General features: G+C 41.4%; 1 protein-coding gene across 1 annotated transcript in view; it reads left to right on the forward strand.

The window, feature by feature from the left end:
• The first annotated feature begins 12,673 nt into the window (after positions 1–12,673).
• Positions 12,674–19,997, forward strand: part of STK17A (serine/threonine kinase 17a) — a 36,926-nt gene continuing 29,602 nt past the window's right edge. Inside the window, exon 1 of the mRNA XM_072965255.1 lies at positions 12,674–13,026. Within this exon, the coding sequence (XP_072821356.1) occupies positions 12,821–13,026 (206 nt within the window). The 5' untranslated portion in view covers positions 12,674–12,820. The remainder of the gene's footprint in view (positions 13,027–19,997) is intronic.

The raw sequence follows: 19,997 nt of genomic DNA on the forward strand, positions 1-19,997 counted from the left end.
AGCCACTATGGAGGACAGTATGACAATTCCTTAAAAAACTAAAAATAGACTTACCATATGATCCAGCAATCCCACTCCTGGGCATGTATCTGGAGAAAAATATAATTCAGAAAGACACCTGCACCCCAATGTTCATAGCAGCACTATATACAAGAGCCAAGACATGAAAACAACCCAAATGTCCACTGACAGATGACTGGATAAAGAAGATGTGGTACATATATACAATGGAATACTACTCAGCCATAAAAAAGAATAAAATAATGCCATTCACAGCAACATGGATGGACCTGGAGATCATCATTCTAAGTGAACTAAGCCATAAAGAGAAAGAAAAATGCCATATGAGATCACTTATGTGTGGAATCTAAAAAAAAAGACACAAATGAACTTATTTGCAAAACAGAAACAGATTCACAGACATATAGAAACAAACTTATGGTTACCAGGAGGTAAAGAGGGTGGGAACAGATAAATTGGGAATTTGAAAATTACATCTCTTGGGGAGTGATGGAAATGTTAGCTATCCTGATTGTGGTGGTGGTTTCATGGGTGTAGACATCTATCAAAATTCATCAAAATGTAATCTGAAATATGTGTAGTTTACTGTACAGGAACCATACCACAATAAAGATGTTTTTTTAAAAAAAAGAGCTTCTCTTCTTTCAAGTTCATTCTTTCTGTAGAAAAAGTTAAATGACAATGGGGAGTATCTCTTTTCTAAGATTACAGTAGATCTCAGAAAATGACCTCCATTCTTCCTTCACCACTCCCTATAATCACACCATCTACCATACTTGTAGCTCTGCCATCACCTCCTGCTGGAAGCCAAGCATTCTGACCCACTGGCTTTGGCCAACTTACTGCAAGTAGAGGCTTGTAAATTATTTGCACAGCTAAGCCTGGTCTCTCTTGCTGCTTTCCTGTCATGAGGAGAGTACGTCTGGTGTAGGAGGAAGATGGGAGTCACGGGGAGCACCACCGAGACCAGGCTAGATCAACCAACAACCAGTCGACCCCCAGATATTTGAGCAAGCCCAGCCAAGATCATGAAAGCCACCAGCCAAACTCCAGCTGACCCCAGAGACATGGTTATACGCCAGTGATATTTTCTGATGATTGTTGATCATGACGGTGGCAATGGATAACTGAGTCAAAGACCTTGAGGCATGTCTGCTTTCTGGGATATCTCTTGAAACCAAGCACTGAAAGAGTTTAGTTTAACCTTATGACTTGTATCCACTCTGTATGGTGGCCACATTTAATTTAAATTAATAATGATATTGAAGAGGGAAGAGAAATTTGCATATTTACGTGAGCTCATCCACAAAAAAAAATTATAAAATACATAAGAGACTCCACTGCCGGATAGAATGAACAAGAGGAACTTGAAATAATACTGCAATCTAAAAGAGGCATAAAAGGAGTACTTTGAAAAGTTCAAACAGACAGGGAAGGAATAGAATATATAAAACAGGGACAGAAGATTATAATCTTTGAAAAGGTAGATATGAAAAGAGTAACATTGTGCCTTTTTCTTTTTTCTTTTTTTAAACTGGAATGAGCCACTTGAAGTCTTTTAAGTATACAACGTGCATGAAAATGGGCAGCAGCTCACAGCACTTGAAAGTTTCTCAAACAAGTGAATCTATGTTTTTCATACATATGTGTCTATAAAATGTAGTTTTGTCATAATTGGGAAAAGCAAATACTGCCTGGTTGATTGTTACTTTGTTGATTAAACGATTAGGCTGAGATAAGAACGCAGAACGTCTGCCCTAAAAATGCTGAGCGTCAACTTTCAAAATGTTGATGTGTGTCAATGGTTTATCAATGTTGTTCAAATCCGGTTTTGTTACGGGAAATATAATTTGTTTCCTTGGTATAGAAACACACACAGATATATAAATATGATTTGGTTTGTTGAATTTGTTTTTGTCAATTTTATAAATAATTTATAAATCAGAATTCTTTGAATTTGTCATTCAGTTAGCTCCATTTCTTTTGAGTCTCTGTATTATGTGTATATAAGTTAATGATGGTTGGGTCTCCTTGGTGGCTTATTTAAAAAAAAATAGGTAATGACCTTCTTAATCCCCAACAATATTCACCTAGAATTCTATTTTCTTCATTTTTAAGAATTATTAAAGATTGTATGGTTATCCACATCCCACCCTTTACCCAACAAACAGAGAATATGGATTCTTCCCAAGCAGACAACAACGTAATTCCAAAATAAATAAAGACTACAAACAATGTCTCAGTAAATGACAAAGAAGTCATAGTCCCACATTCTCTGACCACAGGGCAACATAGAAGACAATTAGTTTAAAAAAAATTATTTAGCACAGGATAATAACAAAACATTAGGTACCCTGTAACTCACGGATACCACTGAAACAGCTCTTAGACTTTGTATCCAAAGGGCCCATCTCTGTTCAGTGGGCTAATAAACATGTCAAACTTGTATCAGTGAAGGTTTGAGTCAGGACAGGAGAGTCACTGTGAGTGATACAGAGTAAGGAAGTATTTATGGGGATAGACCTTACACAGCTATGGGAGCCTGTGAATAAGTCTGCGGGAGGTTTTGCAGCTGATGGTTGGTCTGAACCAAGAAGAGAAGCCAGATTAAGCGGGGCAGATCTAGGAGATGGAAGGGTGCTCACAAGGATGAACTGAAACCCATGAGAACGAACTAGAAACCACCTCAAGGATGTCGGTGACCTGCCGAAAATGGTGGCTCCTTTCATGATGGCGCTACACACATACCTGATCCAAAACTCAGAAAGGCTGCAGAAGGAGATTCTTCCCTCCCACTCTTCTTCATCTCATCCACCAGCAATTCCTGTTAGACTTATGTGGAAAGAATTTCCACTGCTTTTCACCAATTCCATTGCCACCTCCCCAGTCCAAGCCACAATAATTTCTCATCTGTATTATTGCCAGCATCCCCTATCTGGCCTTCCTGGCTCCAATTCACCGCCCTAGAGTCTACCCTGTACATTGTAACCAGAAGCATCCCCATAAAACGTGTTAAATCACGCCACTCTCCAGTTCAAGCCCTCCAATGGCTTCCCATCAGTTTCTAAATCCCTACATGATGTGCCCATGGAGTGAGGCTACGTCACTTATCTCTTTCCTCTCTCTCCCAGCCGCACACCCCAAGCACGTTTTCACCCGAGAGCCCATGTGGTCGTGATTTGCTCTGCTTGGAAAGCTCTTCCCCTGTGAGTCTACAAGGTTCTCTTCCTCTCTCCTCTTAGGTGTCTCTCCATCTGTCACTGTCCCAGAGAGACATTTTCTGTCCCATCGTATCTGAAGGACTGCCTCCAATCCCTCTCTGTCTCCTGTACTTTTCTTTTTTTACCACCTTTATTGTGGTATGGTTCCTGTACAGTAAACTACACATATTTCAGATTACACTTTGATGAATTTTGATAGATGTCTACACCCATGAAACCACCACCACAATCAAGACAGCGAACATTTCCATCACTCCCCAAGAGGTGCAATTTTCGAATTCCCGACTTATCCGTTCCCACCCTCTTTACCCCCTGGTAACCATAAGTTTGTTCCTGTCACCTTTTCTTGCTTCATGTTTTTTCATATTATTTATCTCTACCTGACTTGTATATCTGTTTGCTTATTGTGTTTCCTGCATGAGAATGTAAACTCCAGGAAAGCACAGACATTGTTTTGTTTACCCTTATAGCACCAGGGCTTATAAGAGCTCCTGGCTAAGTATCAATTTAATGAATTAATTTAGTTCATTAACCAAATGTAATGAATTGATTTAGTTAATCAAATTTAATTAATTAATTAATTAATGGCCACTTTTTGAATAAGGAAAAGAACGAATCCCGGGGGTAAACCCAAGTTGATAATGGTATATGATATGCTGTTGAATCAGGTTTGCTGGTATTTCTCTTGAGAATATTTGCATCTATGTTCATCGGCCATATTTTCCTGTAATTTTCTTTTCTTAATAGTGTTATTGTCTGGCTTTGATATCAGGATAGTGCTGGCCTCATAAAACTGAGTTTGGAAGTGTTCCCTCCTCTTTTCTTCTTTGAAAGAGTGTAAGAAGAATTGGCATTAACTCTTCTTTAAATGTTTGGTAAAATTCTCCTGTGAAGCCGTCTGGTCCTGCATTTTTTTTTAAAGGTTTTTGCTTACTGAGCTTATGTCCGTATTAGTTATTGGTTTATTCAGATTTTCTGTTTCCTCATGATTCAGTGTTGGTAGGTTGTATGTTTCTAGGAATTTATCCATTTCTTCTGAGTTATCCGGCTTGATGATATATAGTTGTTCATAGGCATCTCCTATGATCCTTGGCATTTCTGTGGTATCGGTTGTAATGTCTCCTTTTTCATTTCTAACTTTTTAAGTTGGAAACTTCTGTCTTCTGTTTTCTTAGACTATGTAAAGAAAGGATTGTCAACTTTGTTTCTCTTTTCAAAAAGCCATCCATTCGTTTTGTTGATCTTTTGTATTGCTTTTCTAGTCTCTGTCTCATTTATTTCTGCACTATTCTTCATTGTTTCCATCCTTCTGTTAACATTGGACTTAGGTTGTTCTTCTTTCTCCAGTACCTTGAGGTATAAAGTTAGATTGCTTATTTGAGATCATTTTCCCCTTAATGTAGGTGTTTATCACAATAAACTTCCCTCTTAGAACTGTCTTTATTCAGAAGGATGCTGTTTAATTTCTACATTTGTGGATTTCCCAGCTTCCTCCTGTTACTGATTTTTAGTTGTATACCATTGCAATCAAAAAAAATTTGCTAAGACTTAGTTTTGAGGGGCATAACATGGTCTATCCTAGAAAACATTCTTTGTGTGTCTGAGAAGAATGACTCTTCTGTTGATGTCAGAGGGAAAGTTCTGTATGTTTCTGTTAGGTTCATTTGAGCTAATACATAGGTCAAGTCTACTATTTACTTACTGATTTTCCGTCTGATCAATCCATCTTTGAAAATGGGGTATTGAAATCCCCTACTATTAATATTGCTAATTGTACTGCTAATTAGTATAGTAACACTGTCTGGTTTTGCCTTCAGTCCTATTAACATCTGCTTTATATATTTATCTGCTCTGAGGTTGGGTGCATACATGTTTATGATTTTTATAAGCTTTTGATGAATTGATCCCTTTATCATTATATAAAGACCCTCTTTGTCTCTTGAGACAGCTTTTGACTAAAAGTCTATTTTGTATGATATAAGTATAGCTCCCTCTGCTTCATTTTGGTTACCATTTCCATGGAATATCTTTTTCTATCCTTCTACTTTCTACCTGTGTGTCCTTGAAGCTAAAGTGAGTCTCTTGTAGGAAGTATATAGTTGTGTCTATTTTTTCATCTATTCAGTCACTTCATGACTTTCCATTGGTCAACTTAAAACATTTACATTATTGATAGATACAAACTTATTGCCATTTTGTTCATGGTTTTCTGGCTGTTTTGTAGTTCTTTTGTTCCTTTCTTCTTCTCTTGAAGTCTTTCTGATTTGATGACTTTCTGTAGTTTTATTCTTTGATACCTTCCTCTTTATCTTTTGTGTATCTATTACTGGTTTTATTTTTGTGATTACTATAAGGCTTACATAATATATTCCATAGTTATAATGGCCTATTTTGAGCTGATAACAACTTCAATCACATACAAACACTCACTTTTACTTCCCTTCCCCCCACATTTTGTATTACTGATGTTACACTTTACATCTTTTGATATTGTGTATCCATTAACTACAAATTATTGTAGCTATAGTTATTTTTACTACTTTTGGTCTTTCAACTTTTATAGAGTTGAAAGTGATTTATTAACTACCATTATGGTATTACAGTATTGTGAATTTGACCATATAATTACCTTTGCCAGTGAGTTTTGTACTTTTATATGTTTCCATGTTCATAATTAGTGTCCTTTCACTTAAACTGGAAGAACTCTTTTCAGCATTTCTTGCAAGGTATGTCTAGTGGTGATGAACTCGGCTTTTATTTGTCTGGGAAAGTCTTTACTTCTTTATTTATGAAGGAAAGCTTTGCTGGATATAGTATCCTTGGTTGGCAGTTTTTTTAATTCTGTCGGCACTTTGAAAACATTATGCCCTTCTCTCTAGGCCTGCAACGTTTCTGCCTAGAAATCTCCTGATAGTTTTATGGGTGTTCACTTGTATGTGACTAGTCATTTTTCTCTTGCTGATTTCAAATTTTCCTCTTTGTCTTTGACTTTTGACAATTTGATTACATGTGTCTTTTTGGAATTCTTGGACATGATGGATCTGAATGTTCAAAGCCCTTCCTAAATTTGAGGAGTTTTTTGTCATTATTTCCTTAGTTAAGTTTTCTGCTTCTTTCCCTGTACCTTCTGGGTCTTCCATAACATGTATATTGGTTCATTTCCTGGTATACCAGTAGTCCTGTAGGTTTTATTCACTTTTTTAATGCTTTTTTCTTTTTGTTTCTCTAACTGAATATTTTCAAATGATCCATCTTGGAGTTCACTGATTCTTTCTTCTGCATGTTTAAGTTTCTGTTAACGCTCTCTATTGAATTTTTTATTTCAACAATTGTATTCTTCAGTTCCAGGATTCTTGTTTGGTTCTTTTTATGGTTTATATTAAACTTCTTATTTTGTTCATCTATTGTTTTCCTGACTTCATTTAGTTGTTTATCCATGTTCTCTTATAGCTCATTGAGCTTCTTTAGAACAATTATTTTGAATTCTTTGTCAAGCAGCTCATGGAGCTCCATTATGAAAGCTTTATTAGCTTCCTTGGTCATTTCATGTTTGCCTGATTCTTTGTTATCTGTGTAGTCTTACATTGATGGCTGTGTATTTGAAGCGGAATACACTCTTCCAGGCTTTCCAGGCTGGTTCCAGCAGATGAAGACCTTCTCCTGGCTGATGGCACTGCCACTGGGATCCCATTCAAGCAAGGCTGGAACCAGGTCCCATGGCTGCTGCCAGGTTTACAGTCAGTTCTGTGGTTGGCAGGCTTGTTACCAGGGACACAAATGGGAATCACTTTTGCCAGATCCCTGAGCATGCTCCCTCCACATCCCTGGGTGGGTCCCTGCGTAGGCAGAACTGTCTCCAAACTACAGTAGAGCAGAACTGGAGTCATGTCATAGGACTGCTTCAAGGAGTCAGTCTGAGATCAGTGGGCACGTTAGCAGGGATACCCATGGGCGTGGCTCCTGCTGGATCCCTGGGAAGTCCCCTCGTCAGGTGTAAGTCCCTCAGGCCTCTCTGGAGTGAAGCCGGGGCTGGGTCCTGGGACTACTTCAGGGGCTGCAGTTGGGTCTGAGGTCAACAAGTCTTCTTACAGAGGGAATGGATGGGTGTGACTCTTCCTGGATCTCTTGGCAGAAGGAGCTGGTAGCAAGACAATGGACAAGCAGATAGAGTTGAATTCACAGAGGGACAGGCTGCTTCTGTTCCATGGCTGGGACCACAGTGAGCCAGATTATCTGTGGTTCATGAGCCTGCCTTTTCAAGGTGGTCCTCCTCGGTCTTGAGCTCCACTGAGGTTTTACAACCTCCTTCTTAAATCCCAGAATGCCCACAAAGTCACTTTTGTGCATAGGTGGCCACCAAATATTTGTTTCTGTTGGGGAATGTGGGCTGGGAACCTCCCATTTCACCATATTGCTAATGCCACCATTACCACATTGTCTTGATCACTATAGCTTTGTAGTAAGTCTTGAAGTTGGGTAGTTTCTGCTGTCTCACTTTGTTCTTTTCCTTCAATATTGTACTGGCTATTCTGTGTCTTTTGCATCTCTATATGAATCTTAGAATCAGTTTGTCAATGTCCACAAAATAATTCATTGGGATTTCAATCGAGATTGCTTTTAATCTACAGATCAAGATGGTGCTATCTTGAGGCCTCAAGAAAGTACAGGTACATTTTTAAAAACATCGCTTAGAACATATTAGGGATTTAATAAATGTTATTTCTGGCTGAACAGCCTTATCCTGTGTAGGAAACAGAATTGAGGAATTAAAATCTTTCTGTGTTAGGCCAGTAAAGTCTAGTACAAGACGATTACTTCCGTGTTTCCAGGGTCTTTGCAGAATATAAAAGGCTGACCTTTACCTGCCTCTCATTTCCCAGTAGGAGATCAACAGAAGTGGTTTTGTAAGGATGCCCATTAATCCTGTTTCCTAATCTTGTGTCTTCAGACTTCAAAACTGTAAACAGGAGAAAGTAATCCTAGAGTCCATTATATGGCTGGTTTTTTCCCCCCTTTATTTTCTAGAGCTTATATGGTTATTTCCTCTAGGCATAAAGGGGAAGTTAGGAGAGAGGACCTAGGCTCCTTTGCCGCTGATGCTACCTTAGATCTTCCATCACCTTTTTTGATGATGCTGTTGCCTCTTGCTCAAAGATTTCTATAAATCTCTTCTGTATTTTGCACAGCAATAATTCAAAATTCCATATGTTACAGTCAGTAAAATACCAGTTAAATCACATTTTCAACCAACCTGAAATGGACACACATTTTTCTCTCTCTAGCCTCTCCTTTTAGCGTTTGCATCATAAAACACGGAACTGCAGAGAATTTCATCCCATTCATGATAAAGTTTCTTACAATTTTCATTCGCTCTTCTGCATGTGTTAAGATATTTAATTTTCTAAATCAATAGATACTTTGGAAATCACATAGAAGGTTTTAATCTGGGAATTGAGTTGCATGTTTATCAATATTTCAAAGTGTGTTAGCTGATCATTTCATTGGATTCCACGACATTCACCAAACAGCCATTGAATGACATGGTGTAGGTAATTCACTTATGTTCTCTCAGATCATGGGCTCTCAAATCTGAACCCTCAAATGTGTGTGAATTTATATTTAGTTTCACAATAGATCTCCTCACCAAAGTTATCTTATATAACTTGGACAGAACAATTGTCATTCTCTCAAATGGCATCTTTGTTTAGGAAGGTTCAATGGCAAAGGGAAAGACAGAAGAGATGACCGTGGTGAGACGGCCCTTCCTGAGCTAAATTCTGAAAAAGGGTTGCTGAAAGAGTAGAGTCCAGTCTTACATTTGACCTAAGTGCTAATTTTGGCACCCAAAGGAGAAGTACAGATCAATCTCCTTCCTTTGACAGCAGACGTCAAGGGAAATTATGTTGTTTGTCTGCATTGCTGATCTCAAAGGCATATTCATCCTCAAACAGCTTAGAGCTGGAGAACTTGCAAATAATTTCCCAGCCGGTGCTATGGTATTTAAAAAATAACCAAAGTTTGGACGTACTACAAGCTTCAACATGAAGAGAATGAAGGAGTGACTTAAGCCCCTATCAGTAAATGGAGAGATAGGAAGCAGCTAGGTAGGTGTGAGATGTGTTTAAAATAACCACAGTGCATGCCTGGATGGCTGGACTATGGAATACTTATTTTAAGAACAAAGCTTAAATTTGCTTCGCTTAGTTCAATTATAGAAGTAATATATAATCATTTAAGGACATTTGGAAAGTACAAAACATAAAAGAAAATTACTCAACAAGAGTCACATCTCTCAAAAAGAGTCACTAATAACATCCTAATGCCATGTCATCTCTTTACAATGCACTTAAAAATATATACTATACAATAGAAACAATTTTGAATCATTCTTTTTTATAGCTATCCTTGCAAAACAAATACAGTGCAGTGTTATTAAATCCCTGAAGAAGTATTGCAAAATAACCTATCCAGTAAATATAGCATAATTCATTTAATTATTTCCTTACTGAGAGACATTTAGAGTGTTGCATAGTCAAAACAAACACTTTCATTCATCAGTACTTCTGAAGTTTCACTTACACACACTGAGGATACAGAATCAAATGGTCTCTGTCCTCTCTAACCAGGAAAATAGAAAATTGTACATTCTGAAGGCAATTTGATAAAGGTAAGTTCAGGCCCATATGGAAACAAGCAGGGAGGCGAGATTCTATCTTAATCTGGTAGAATCAGGTTAGATGTCCTATAGAAAGTGGCATCTGAGTTCTTGGGAAAGTGCAGAAAAATACAGATTAGAACCAAAAAAAGAAATGAAAAGCACTTACTTGTTTATCTGCTAATTAGGGGCATTGAATTACCATTATCGCTAATGAGGGGCATTGAATTACCTTAAAATCTTTTGGTAATTTTACTGGCAAAAATGGAACCCCTCTGGTTAATTTATACTTCTTTGACTTCTCGTGAATGTGAATATTTGATGCGAGTTTAATAATATTTGTCCCTTTAAAACTTATTTTTTACTTTCTTTGCCCTTTCTCTAATAGAGTTTTGTCATACTGCTTGTTAATTTGTATGTTCTTTATATTTTTAGGATATAATTTTTGTTTATAATGCTTTTTGTCTTTTCATTTTGTATATAACATTTTTAATATATAAGAATTTTTCATGTTTAGGTAGTCAAATAATTTCTTTTGAGTTTTTTTTTCCACTGCTTTCCTGTTTAGAAATTATTTCTCCTTTAGAAATCAGCTAATTATTAGAAATCAGATATTATAGTCTTTTTTTGCATTTAATTAATTTATGTTATATTTAATTTAATAAATGATTTAGAAGATTTGGGACTTATTTTAGTTTCATATTATAGTAACTATTTCAGAACTATGCATTCTGTTACATTAGTGTTTGTTAGAACAATTCTCTATTTATAGATTTTGTTTTCCAAAATTTTCCTAGCTATTCTCATTTGAACATTCTTCATGATGAACTTTGGAATAATTTTAATAAATTCTCAAATAAATCATTTACTAGAGTTTATTATTATTTATTAGACTTTTATGACATAGATTAGATTTATTCAAATTTTGTTAAATATATTGATTGTATGTAAACTGTTATAAAACCCATCTATTCAGTCAAATTTTTAGTTTGCGGAGTTGTTTTTCCCAGTTCTGAACATTCCGTTTTATTCTGTGGAGTTCTCAGTTCTATGCTGAAATTCTCTCCCGTGTCATTTAATTTATTGGAGATATTAAACAGAATTAATTAAAAATCTGTTTTTAAAATTCAGTTTCTTGTTTCCATTTTCTGTCTTTTTCTCTTACTTTTTAAGATAATTCTTTTTGTGATTAATTTAAGATAATCCCCCGTTTTAACTTAAGTGTCAGACATTGTGTATGAAATACACAGATTACGTGTGGCTCTGACGATGACGTTTTCCTCTAGAGGGGATTTACGGCTGCATTTTGAAGCTGTTCTTCAGTCTTTGTGAGGGCTGATCTATTTCCCTCTTACTGATGCTCCTAGGATGTAGCACTTTATAGGGTACCATCTGCGGGTCTGCAGTGTTTAACTAGCTCCTCCTCCTTAATAGGTCCTAAACTCCAATTTTGCGTCTTCCCACGCCCAAGAGATGCCTGAAGCCCCGCTTATTTTCTCACCCTTTCAGTCACTGCTTTGAATCCTCAAATGCCTCATGGGAAAGTGGTACCACTCAGGGCTGTCCTTCTTTCCAGGATCTTTGTCATCCAAATTCTTGCTGCTTTTGAAGCTCTCTGATGTTTCAAGCCAATAGTTGTTTGTTTTTAATTTTTGTCTGATTTTTCTCAGTGAGAGTATTGATTACAAGTAAAGTCGTTCAGCATGACCAAAAGCAAAATTTTTCTTGGAACACTGAGAAGAGCAGTGACATGATCTGATTTCTATTTCAAAAAGATCACTCTGACTGCCTTGAAAATAAACTATGTAGAATTGGGGAGGAAGAAGGGTGGAAGCAGGTAATCCAGATAGTAAACTAGCACAGTAACCTAGACAAGAGATAATGCTGAATGTGGTTGTGGATGGAGAGAAGTGATCAGACTCTGCACATTTTCTGAAGGTGAAGCCAAGAGGATTTGCCTACAGAATGGATGAGGGGTATGACAGAAAGAGAGGCATCAGTATGGACCCCACAGTTTCTGGCCTGAATCACTGTCAGGACGGAGCCACCCTTTACTGAGAGGGAGAAACTGGGCAGGAGTGCACTTGTGAAGGATAATCAGGAACTGAGTTTTGTTCATTCACTTTGACATCCAACGGGTGATACCAAGTGTACACTTGAATATGTGAGTCTGAAGTTCAGAGAAAGTTGGAAGCTGGAGATAACAAATTTTGTAGTCATGAGTGTACCGATGTAACTAAAGCCACAAGACGGTTGAGAGCACCTTGAAAATGAAATATAGAGAAGACTACTGGCAGTATAATACGGACTATTTCATAGGGCTGGTGTGAGGACGTAAAAATATTTCTCCAACTCTTGCCTCCACATCCTCCGCTCAAGGTAGGAAGGAACCAGCTGCCCGGGGCAACTTCCGCCCACCCTGATCTGAGTCTCATGGCCCTCCTAACCCGCCCCAGCGGAGGGGTCGTTTGGCTCTGGGTGGCGGCGCCGTTCGTTAACCGAGGGCTCAGGCTGTGGAACTCAGATGCTCAGCAGGTGTGTAACTGGCTGACGCAGCGGGTCCTCCAGCCGGAAGGGTGGTGCTGTTGGCCGCCTCCAGGCTGCCCGGGCCGCCCGCCAGGTTGCACCTTCCCTCCCTCGGCTGCAGAGGGCGCGCGCGAGGCACGCGGCGCTTGGGACCAGTGGGAGTACGGCGAGGGGCGGGGATAGGGGCGGGGTCGAACGCGGGGCGGGGCGGGGTGGGGCCGAACGCGGGGCGGGGCGGGGCGGGGCGCCCGGGAGCCAGCCGGCCGCAGTCGGAGCGCGGCGCGGGAGAGAACGGCTGGCTCCTTCCAACCGGCTCGAGGCAGCTGGAGGCGGGGCCGTTACCCGCTCGCAGCCCGGAGAGAGCCGGGCGGCCGGAAAGAAAGCGCGCCCGAGCGCCATGATTCCTCTGGAGAAGCCGGGCAGCGGCGACTCCTCCCCGGCCGCCGCCGCCGGCTCGGGCCGGGCGGGCCGGGGTCTGAGCTCGCCGCGCCGGCCGCTGCCCCAGCCCCAGGCCCGCGGGCTGCTGACGGAGATCCGCACCGCGGTGCGCACCGAGCCCTTCCAGGACGGCTACCGCCTGAGCCCGGGCCGGGAGCTGGGCAGGTGAGGCGGGCGGGGGCCGGGCGGGCGCCGATAAGTGCGGGCGGCGGAGCGGGCGGCGCGGGCCCGATAGCGCGCGCGGGGGCCGGGCGCAAACTTGGGTGCAGGCGGCGATTAGGGCGGCGGAGCCCTCCCCGCCCCCGGCCGGCCACCCGTCCGCGCGCGGCGTCCCCGAGCGTGTGCTGTGCACCCGGTCGCGGCCGGGAGGCAGCCTGCCCCGCTTCGTCTCCCCCGAGCCTGCGGCCTCTGCGGCCCTTTGCGCGGTCGCTTAGCCAGAGCCGGCGTGGGAACTGCGCTGCGCGCTTTTCCCGCGGCGGCGAGTCTGACGCCAGAGCCGAGGCTTAGAGCCAGCTCTGGTTTTGCCGCCGGGCTCTTGTGGGTTTCTGCTTCTCCTTCCGTCGCCGTGACAGAGGGGAGCGGAGCCCCGAGCGCGACCGCTTCCTGTGCACCAGCGCCCTGGCAGCTTCGGTCAGCCGCCTTCTGCTGACTTCATTTTCAGTTTCTTGGGTTTGTGCTGTTTTCGTCCTGAAAAGGCTTAGGTCCCTATGCCTGCAAGTTCAGATTGGTTTCACTCGTGGACTCTGGGCCCTTGTCTGACTTTCTGTGCTGTGAGCCGGCCCCTGCCTTCCCTTACCCACCCCAACTCCTGCTTTGTAGGGTTGTCTTGAAGGCTGTTTGGATACCTGACATCTTGTACGTTGCAGAGCGGTCACATAGTGATAGATGTTTGAGGATGAGTACAGTTCGGAGAAGTTGTCGACAGCACTGGCTTTGCTGTCACATTCGAGCTCACATCCTCGCTCTGCTTGCCTTTGAGTGGTGACTTGGACTCCGCAGCCTTCCGTTTCTAACCCGTAAAATTAGCATAGCGACAGGACCTATCTCACGGGGATGTTGTAAAGAGTGGTTGCAAAGCGTAAGCCACTGGCCCTGACACACTGTTTATCCCGGTTGCAAAATAACACCATGTGGTCGTGGGGAAAGTTATGACAGTTACGCAGCCTTCATTGGGGTCTTGGAAAAAGAGGGGCTTGTAATATTGGTTAGAAACAATGTTAAAAAAAAAAAGCTGCCTCATAAGTATTAAGGTACCTTTAGAATTAGTTCTTTTGGCAGGGGAACCTACCTTAAAAAGTGTCTTTCCCAGATGCTAAAAGGAAAACACCTTTTAGGAACAAGATTCACTTCACTCTGCTGGCACTAATTAACTGGATCTCTGGACACTTAAACGTATGACAGCAGAAGACATAGCTATTAACTTATCTAGATATTCTAATTGGTCAAAATTCCAGGCATTCTGAAGTAACCCTGATGTCTTGAAAAAGGAAAGCTGGGACTTTCCATTGTTTGGTTGAGTTGTCTGGCTTCATTCCACAAAACGAAGACATACTACAAAACAAAATGTCATCAGGAGGCAAGCACTGTCTTGTAGACTTTGTAACAAGTGACTTAATCTGAAAAAATGGATTTGCACCTTACCAGGTGTTGCGATAATTCCTCCAGGAATGTTTCGTTCAACTCTTGTTTCAACTTATGTTATAAAACTTGCTTGCCTGTAAAATGTGTGTTTAAGTTGTCATCTACATATCTAATAAAAATTTCTTTACAGAAGTAATAACTCCTGATTCAGCAGAACAATGCAGTTAAATAGATGCTTGATATAAGAGCCTAAAAGTGGAAAAAAGGAAAATGAATGTATCTGTTTCTTTTGGGTTCCCTTTTTCTTCGTGGAGAAATGTGATGCGGTGGTTAAGAACATAGACTTTGGAGTCAGACAGTCTGTGATTAAGTCTTGGCTTCTTACTTAATAGTTATGTGTACTTGAGTAAGTTATCTAACCATTGATGACCTCTTAGGGTTGAGGGAATTAAATAAAACACATCTTTGCGTTAAGGCTGTGCTCAGCTTAGGGGGCACCCTCAAAAAATGTAATTCATTGTGTAGCTCAGTGAGTGGTATTTTACATGTACCCCAAAAGCAAAAATAAGAAAACCTGCCCAACCTCCAAATATGCTTCTGTGTGTTGCAAAAGTAATAAAACCTCATTGCAAAAAGACTCAGAAACTGTTTAACAGTCTCAGGAAGTTAAAGTTCTGTTTTGTGTTAGAAGCGGTCTTTGTTTAAGGTTATAAATTTTGCCTGTATATTGTGGTTTTGACATAATGAAGTGTGTTTATGCATAATCCTTTCTGGAATAAAGTAGAAAAGTTGCCCTTTTTTCCAGCTGTTAACTCGGGTTACATTTCTGATAGAACTAATTGGGCTCATGCTGATACAGAATGAAATTTACCTATGCTATATTTTAATGATGTGGTGTGAAAAAAATGGATCTATTCATTTTGTTCTGTGGCTTTTCTTTTAGTTGAAAATGCTGAAGTGTGAAGAGCTAACTGTTCAAGCACAGAAATTGAATTCTGTTAGGAGTTAACCGTTATTTTAATCTTACAGAAATATAAAGCTTTCAGAGAAATGGTTGTTTGGAGAAAACATTGTAAATGGTCAACATTGATTCCATAGTAATGAGAGGATGTGATATTAATTATTTTAAGAAATGTCACATTCTTTCATGTCGCCAGCAGAGTCCCTCGCAACCTAAATGTGGGTAAATACATGATGTAAAATTTTCTTTTGTTGCTTGAAGCTTGCCTTGTTACTCCTGAAGCTTGTTACCTTTCGAGGCGGGATGTGTGCCAATGTAAACCACGTTCACGATTCGAGGTGCAGAAGACATGACCTTGGCTTCTGAGAATTTTTTTCATAGTGTGTACTTCCCTTGAGTTTTTGTCGCTAGTGTAAGAACAAAAAAATGTTTCTGGGAATTTTAAATTATTCTAATTTCACATCAGGTGATTTGCCTCGTCCTCAAACTCTTAACAGTGTTTGATATATTCATAAATTTTATCTTGAAAGAAAAAAGATTTTTAAAGCCAAAAGAACATCTTTATATGTATATGTATGTGTGTGTGTGTGTGTGTGCGTGTGTGTATATAGTTACATATTCAGTTGAATTTTCCTACAGAAGAAAGATACAAATATGAGTTCTCTGCTGGAGCAGGTACTTCATAAATGTCTGGGGCTTTACAGTTTTACAGGCGCTTTCACATGTGTTATTACCTCATTTAATTCTCATCACAAGCATGCTTGGAAAGTCCCCCTTTGCGGATGAGAAAATCAGGACACAGATAGAGTCTTGTGAGAGACAGCTGAGCTGGGACTCTGAAATTGCTTCCATCACGCCACAGATATTTCTCAAAGTGTAATCTGCCGTCTTGTCTTGTGACCGAAGCAACTTCCCGTAGTTTTTAGGAGAAGACAGGTTGACGTGTTCCAGCATGGAACAGACCCTGCCAAGCTCCAGTGTCACAGAGTTCCCTCCCCAGCTGTGTCACCCACCCGGGTCCTTGGACTCTTTAATCAGTAAAAAATCGATAAGAGGCCAGACGAGAGTTCCAGGGACCCGTGCTGCAGCGTAAGGGAGGGAGAACAAGTGACAGGTGCCCTTGCTGCTCAGGGAGGAGGGAGGGTAGGTCTGGTAAATGGGGCGAGGGGAGAGGCGGACGGGTGGATCTGGCCAGAGGGGTGGCTTAAGTGGTCTGCCCACCTCCTTGGTGGTGCTGTGTGCAGGGATAGCCTGCTTTTTGCTCCCAGCACCTCAGGAATGGCAGTTGGTTTGTGGCCTTTCTGTATCTTGTTGCTCCTAATTGCCCCAACTGTGCCTGCACGTGGTTAGTTTGAGTCCCTTAGGGTTTCTTTGTATTCACTTGCTTGAGGAGTCATTCATCCGGTGCAAGCATCTGCTAAATGGTCACAGGTCCCAGCCTGTGTCAGATGGGCTTTATGGGAGATGGGATGCCTTATCTCATTCTCCTCGGAGTGGCCGGGACTAACAGGAACAAGGAAGGGTTTTTATCAGAGAATGAGAGGATGTTCAAGCCGCAGGCGAGCGGAGGAAGTATCTCAGGAAGTCGGTGTCCTTTACCTAGATTCATGGCTGTAGGTGATGGCTTCAGGTTTTCTACCTTACAATGGCTTAAGCATGTGTCATAAATTGTAAATTGTAATTTCTTTAGAAATAAAGAGCCCTGTTAAATAATATTGCCTATGGAGAAATTCTCTTGTTTTAGGACAACTACAATTAAAGCTCTCTTGACACTTTGTCACCAATTTGAAGAACGTTTGCAGTTTTGGGTAGCCTAGTATTTTTGGATGGATTAACAACAATTGGCGGTGTTTGTGGTTCGGCACCAGACATTACTTAGAAGGGAAGGCTTCTCCCAGATACTCCAGTAAGTCAGCCGTTTTAATTGCGCAAAGTTGGGGCTTATAACATTAAACGTAAAATCTTAATTTAAAACGCATCAACGTAAGGATTGGATGAATTTCAGCCTCTTTACAGAACTATAACAAAATTTTATAAAATTGGATTATTGAACCAGGTGCATTAGAAGGCTAAGTGTAGTCATTATTCACCTGTTCAGGAAGGGAAGACAGAACGCGATTCATAGGGAATTTATGCATCATTTAGAGAGTTCAAATTAGATCTCCTCCAGAACTCCTTCGTTCTATGATTTTTTTTTTACAAATTATTATCATTATCGTAGATCTGAAATTAATGCCCAAAGCAATAAAAATAGCTGCTGTTTACTGATTACTGATCATTTGCCGGATGCGGCACATGTTAGGGATGTCATTCTGTTTAGTCTTCACTACCCTGCGGGGAGAGTGCCATCAGCCTGATCTTACAGATGAGGAGTCAAAGGCTCAGAAAGTTTGAGCTGATTGCCCAAGATTACAGGTACCAGCTGGAATTCAAAACTGAGTCTGACTTCTTTTTAAATTTTTTTTGGGGGGTGGGCGGTATGGAGGCACTGGGGATTGAACCCAGGACCTTGTGCATGCTAAGCATGCGCTCTGCCCACCCCCCACCCACCCCCAGAGTCTGACTTTCAGAGCCCTGCCTGTTCTTGTCACTCATGCTGATGTCTGATCTGATGGAGCCACTGATTTTTACACTTCGAGTCAACAGATAACTTATGTTTTCGTTGTTTTCCTTCCAGAGGTAAGGAAGACAGATCTACTCTAGGTCTTTCTTGAATGAAGCTTCTTTGCAAGTATTGTACGTACATTTTGAGCACGGAAGGCTTTCTGGTAGGCTCTGGAAATTATTCCCAAATCTAACAAATCAGTCACTACTGCCTTTACAGGCAAAGTGACAGGCCACATGGGGACATCTCACAGGGAAAACAACACTTGAGCTGAGCCTTAAAGAATGAATGGGATTTCAGTAGTAGTGATGGAAGATGCCCCAGCCGCTGGCAGTGAAACAAGTAGCAGAAGGGTCCAACAAAAGAGAGAATGGCATGTAGTTCCATGTGGCTAAAATGTTAAATTTTATGAGGTTAAGTTGCCATGAACTTTTATTTAACGGAATAACAAGAGTGTATGTATTCAGGGTGCTGTCCAAGGTCATGTCTGGGCACCTACCATGTGTGGGGCACTGTGTCACGCGAAGGGATGAGAGGCGAGGTCCCTGGGACTCATAGTTCCCCTGGGAGACATCATCGTGCAGAGTGAATGGTGACATGTCAAGCCAGCTTCAGTAACAGAGTACATACAGGTGGGAACAAAGCACTGTATGGTCGTCCGGAATCAAACCTGGAACCTCGGAGCTCCCCTTTCTTTTGCTTCCTCTATATGCCACTCAAATTAGCATCTACATTTTTTTTTATCTTTTCCTGAACCCTCTATATTCCATTATCTGTTCACCTTTGTGTGTAACCCAGGACTGAAACTTGTGTTTGGAATCCATCTAGTTAAAAAAAAAAATTTCTCTTTACAGAGAAAGACACCTAAAACTTCTCCCATCCAAAGCCTACTAGGCAAGCCAACAAAATAATTCACGGTAAGGGTCTGAACTACAATAGAAGCAGCCCCGCGCACCCCTACCCCTGCAAACCCGTTATTGTTCTTAAAATGATTCTCTCAGCGGGTGGTTTTGACCCACGTTTACCCAGTACCCAGATTAAAAATCTCCAAGTCGGCTTCTAGGTCCACCTTTCCCTTTTGCCCTCATCTCTGCCTGCATCGCAGTCTGGCAGGAAGTGTTTCTGGGTCTTGACCTTGAATGACTTAGATGTGCGTTCCCTCTTCCCAGCCCGTGCTGCTTCTACTGTAGTTCAGACCCTTACCGTGAATTATTTTGTTGCCTTCCCTAGTTTCTGGTTAACGCTTGGCAACACACTCCTCACAACACTGTAAGAATTACCTTTTTGAAACAATTACCTTATTTTAAAAATTCTCACAGGCGCCCGTTGTCACCCTTAGCCTGTCATCCCTACCTAAAGATGCTCACCATGCCCCCCTAAGCATTACCAGTCAGACACTGGAAAAATCCCAGCCATGCTTCTAGGGAGCCTGGACCAGTGGTTCTAACTCAGATGTCACTTCCTGCTGTTGTCATCATTCGTGTGTCCTTCCTTTCTCACCTGGAATTTGTTATCATCGAGGAGTTCTGAGATGTATTCATTTCTGATATCCCTTCCCCCAAAAAACGTTTAACAAAAAAACCTGAGTTTCTAGTTTCATGTGTAACAGTCTAAACTAGATGTTTGTGAAATGAGTGAAGCGCTCCGAAAACTAACAACTGTAATCTGGGAAGAATCTGGACCACGTCGACAAAGAAAGTGGATGTGCAGCAGACATCTTCTGCCCATTGAACTTCATCAATGTCAAGTCTGCGTGGAACTGGGGCCGTGGTGTCAGAGAAACGCCGTTAATTCCATGCCCTGGAGAGGCCTCAGTAATCTGAAGTTAAGGGTGAGACACAGTCACGGTTTTCACCGTGCAGTTGCAGGAAAGCATGCGCATCAGACCCCTTGTGGGTGTGGGCTTCGGGGGCACCGCTCTCCCTGGGACTCCATCCCCTGAAGGCTGAGGCTCCCATTTCTGTGTCCTGTGTGGCTCTACTTTAGACA

Source organism: Vicugna pacos, chromosome 7, assembly GCF_048564905.1.
Source record: "Vicugna pacos chromosome 7, VicPac4, whole genome shotgun sequence".
Taxonomy (NCBI): domain Eukaryota; kingdom Metazoa; phylum Chordata; class Mammalia; order Artiodactyla; family Camelidae; genus Vicugna; species Vicugna pacos.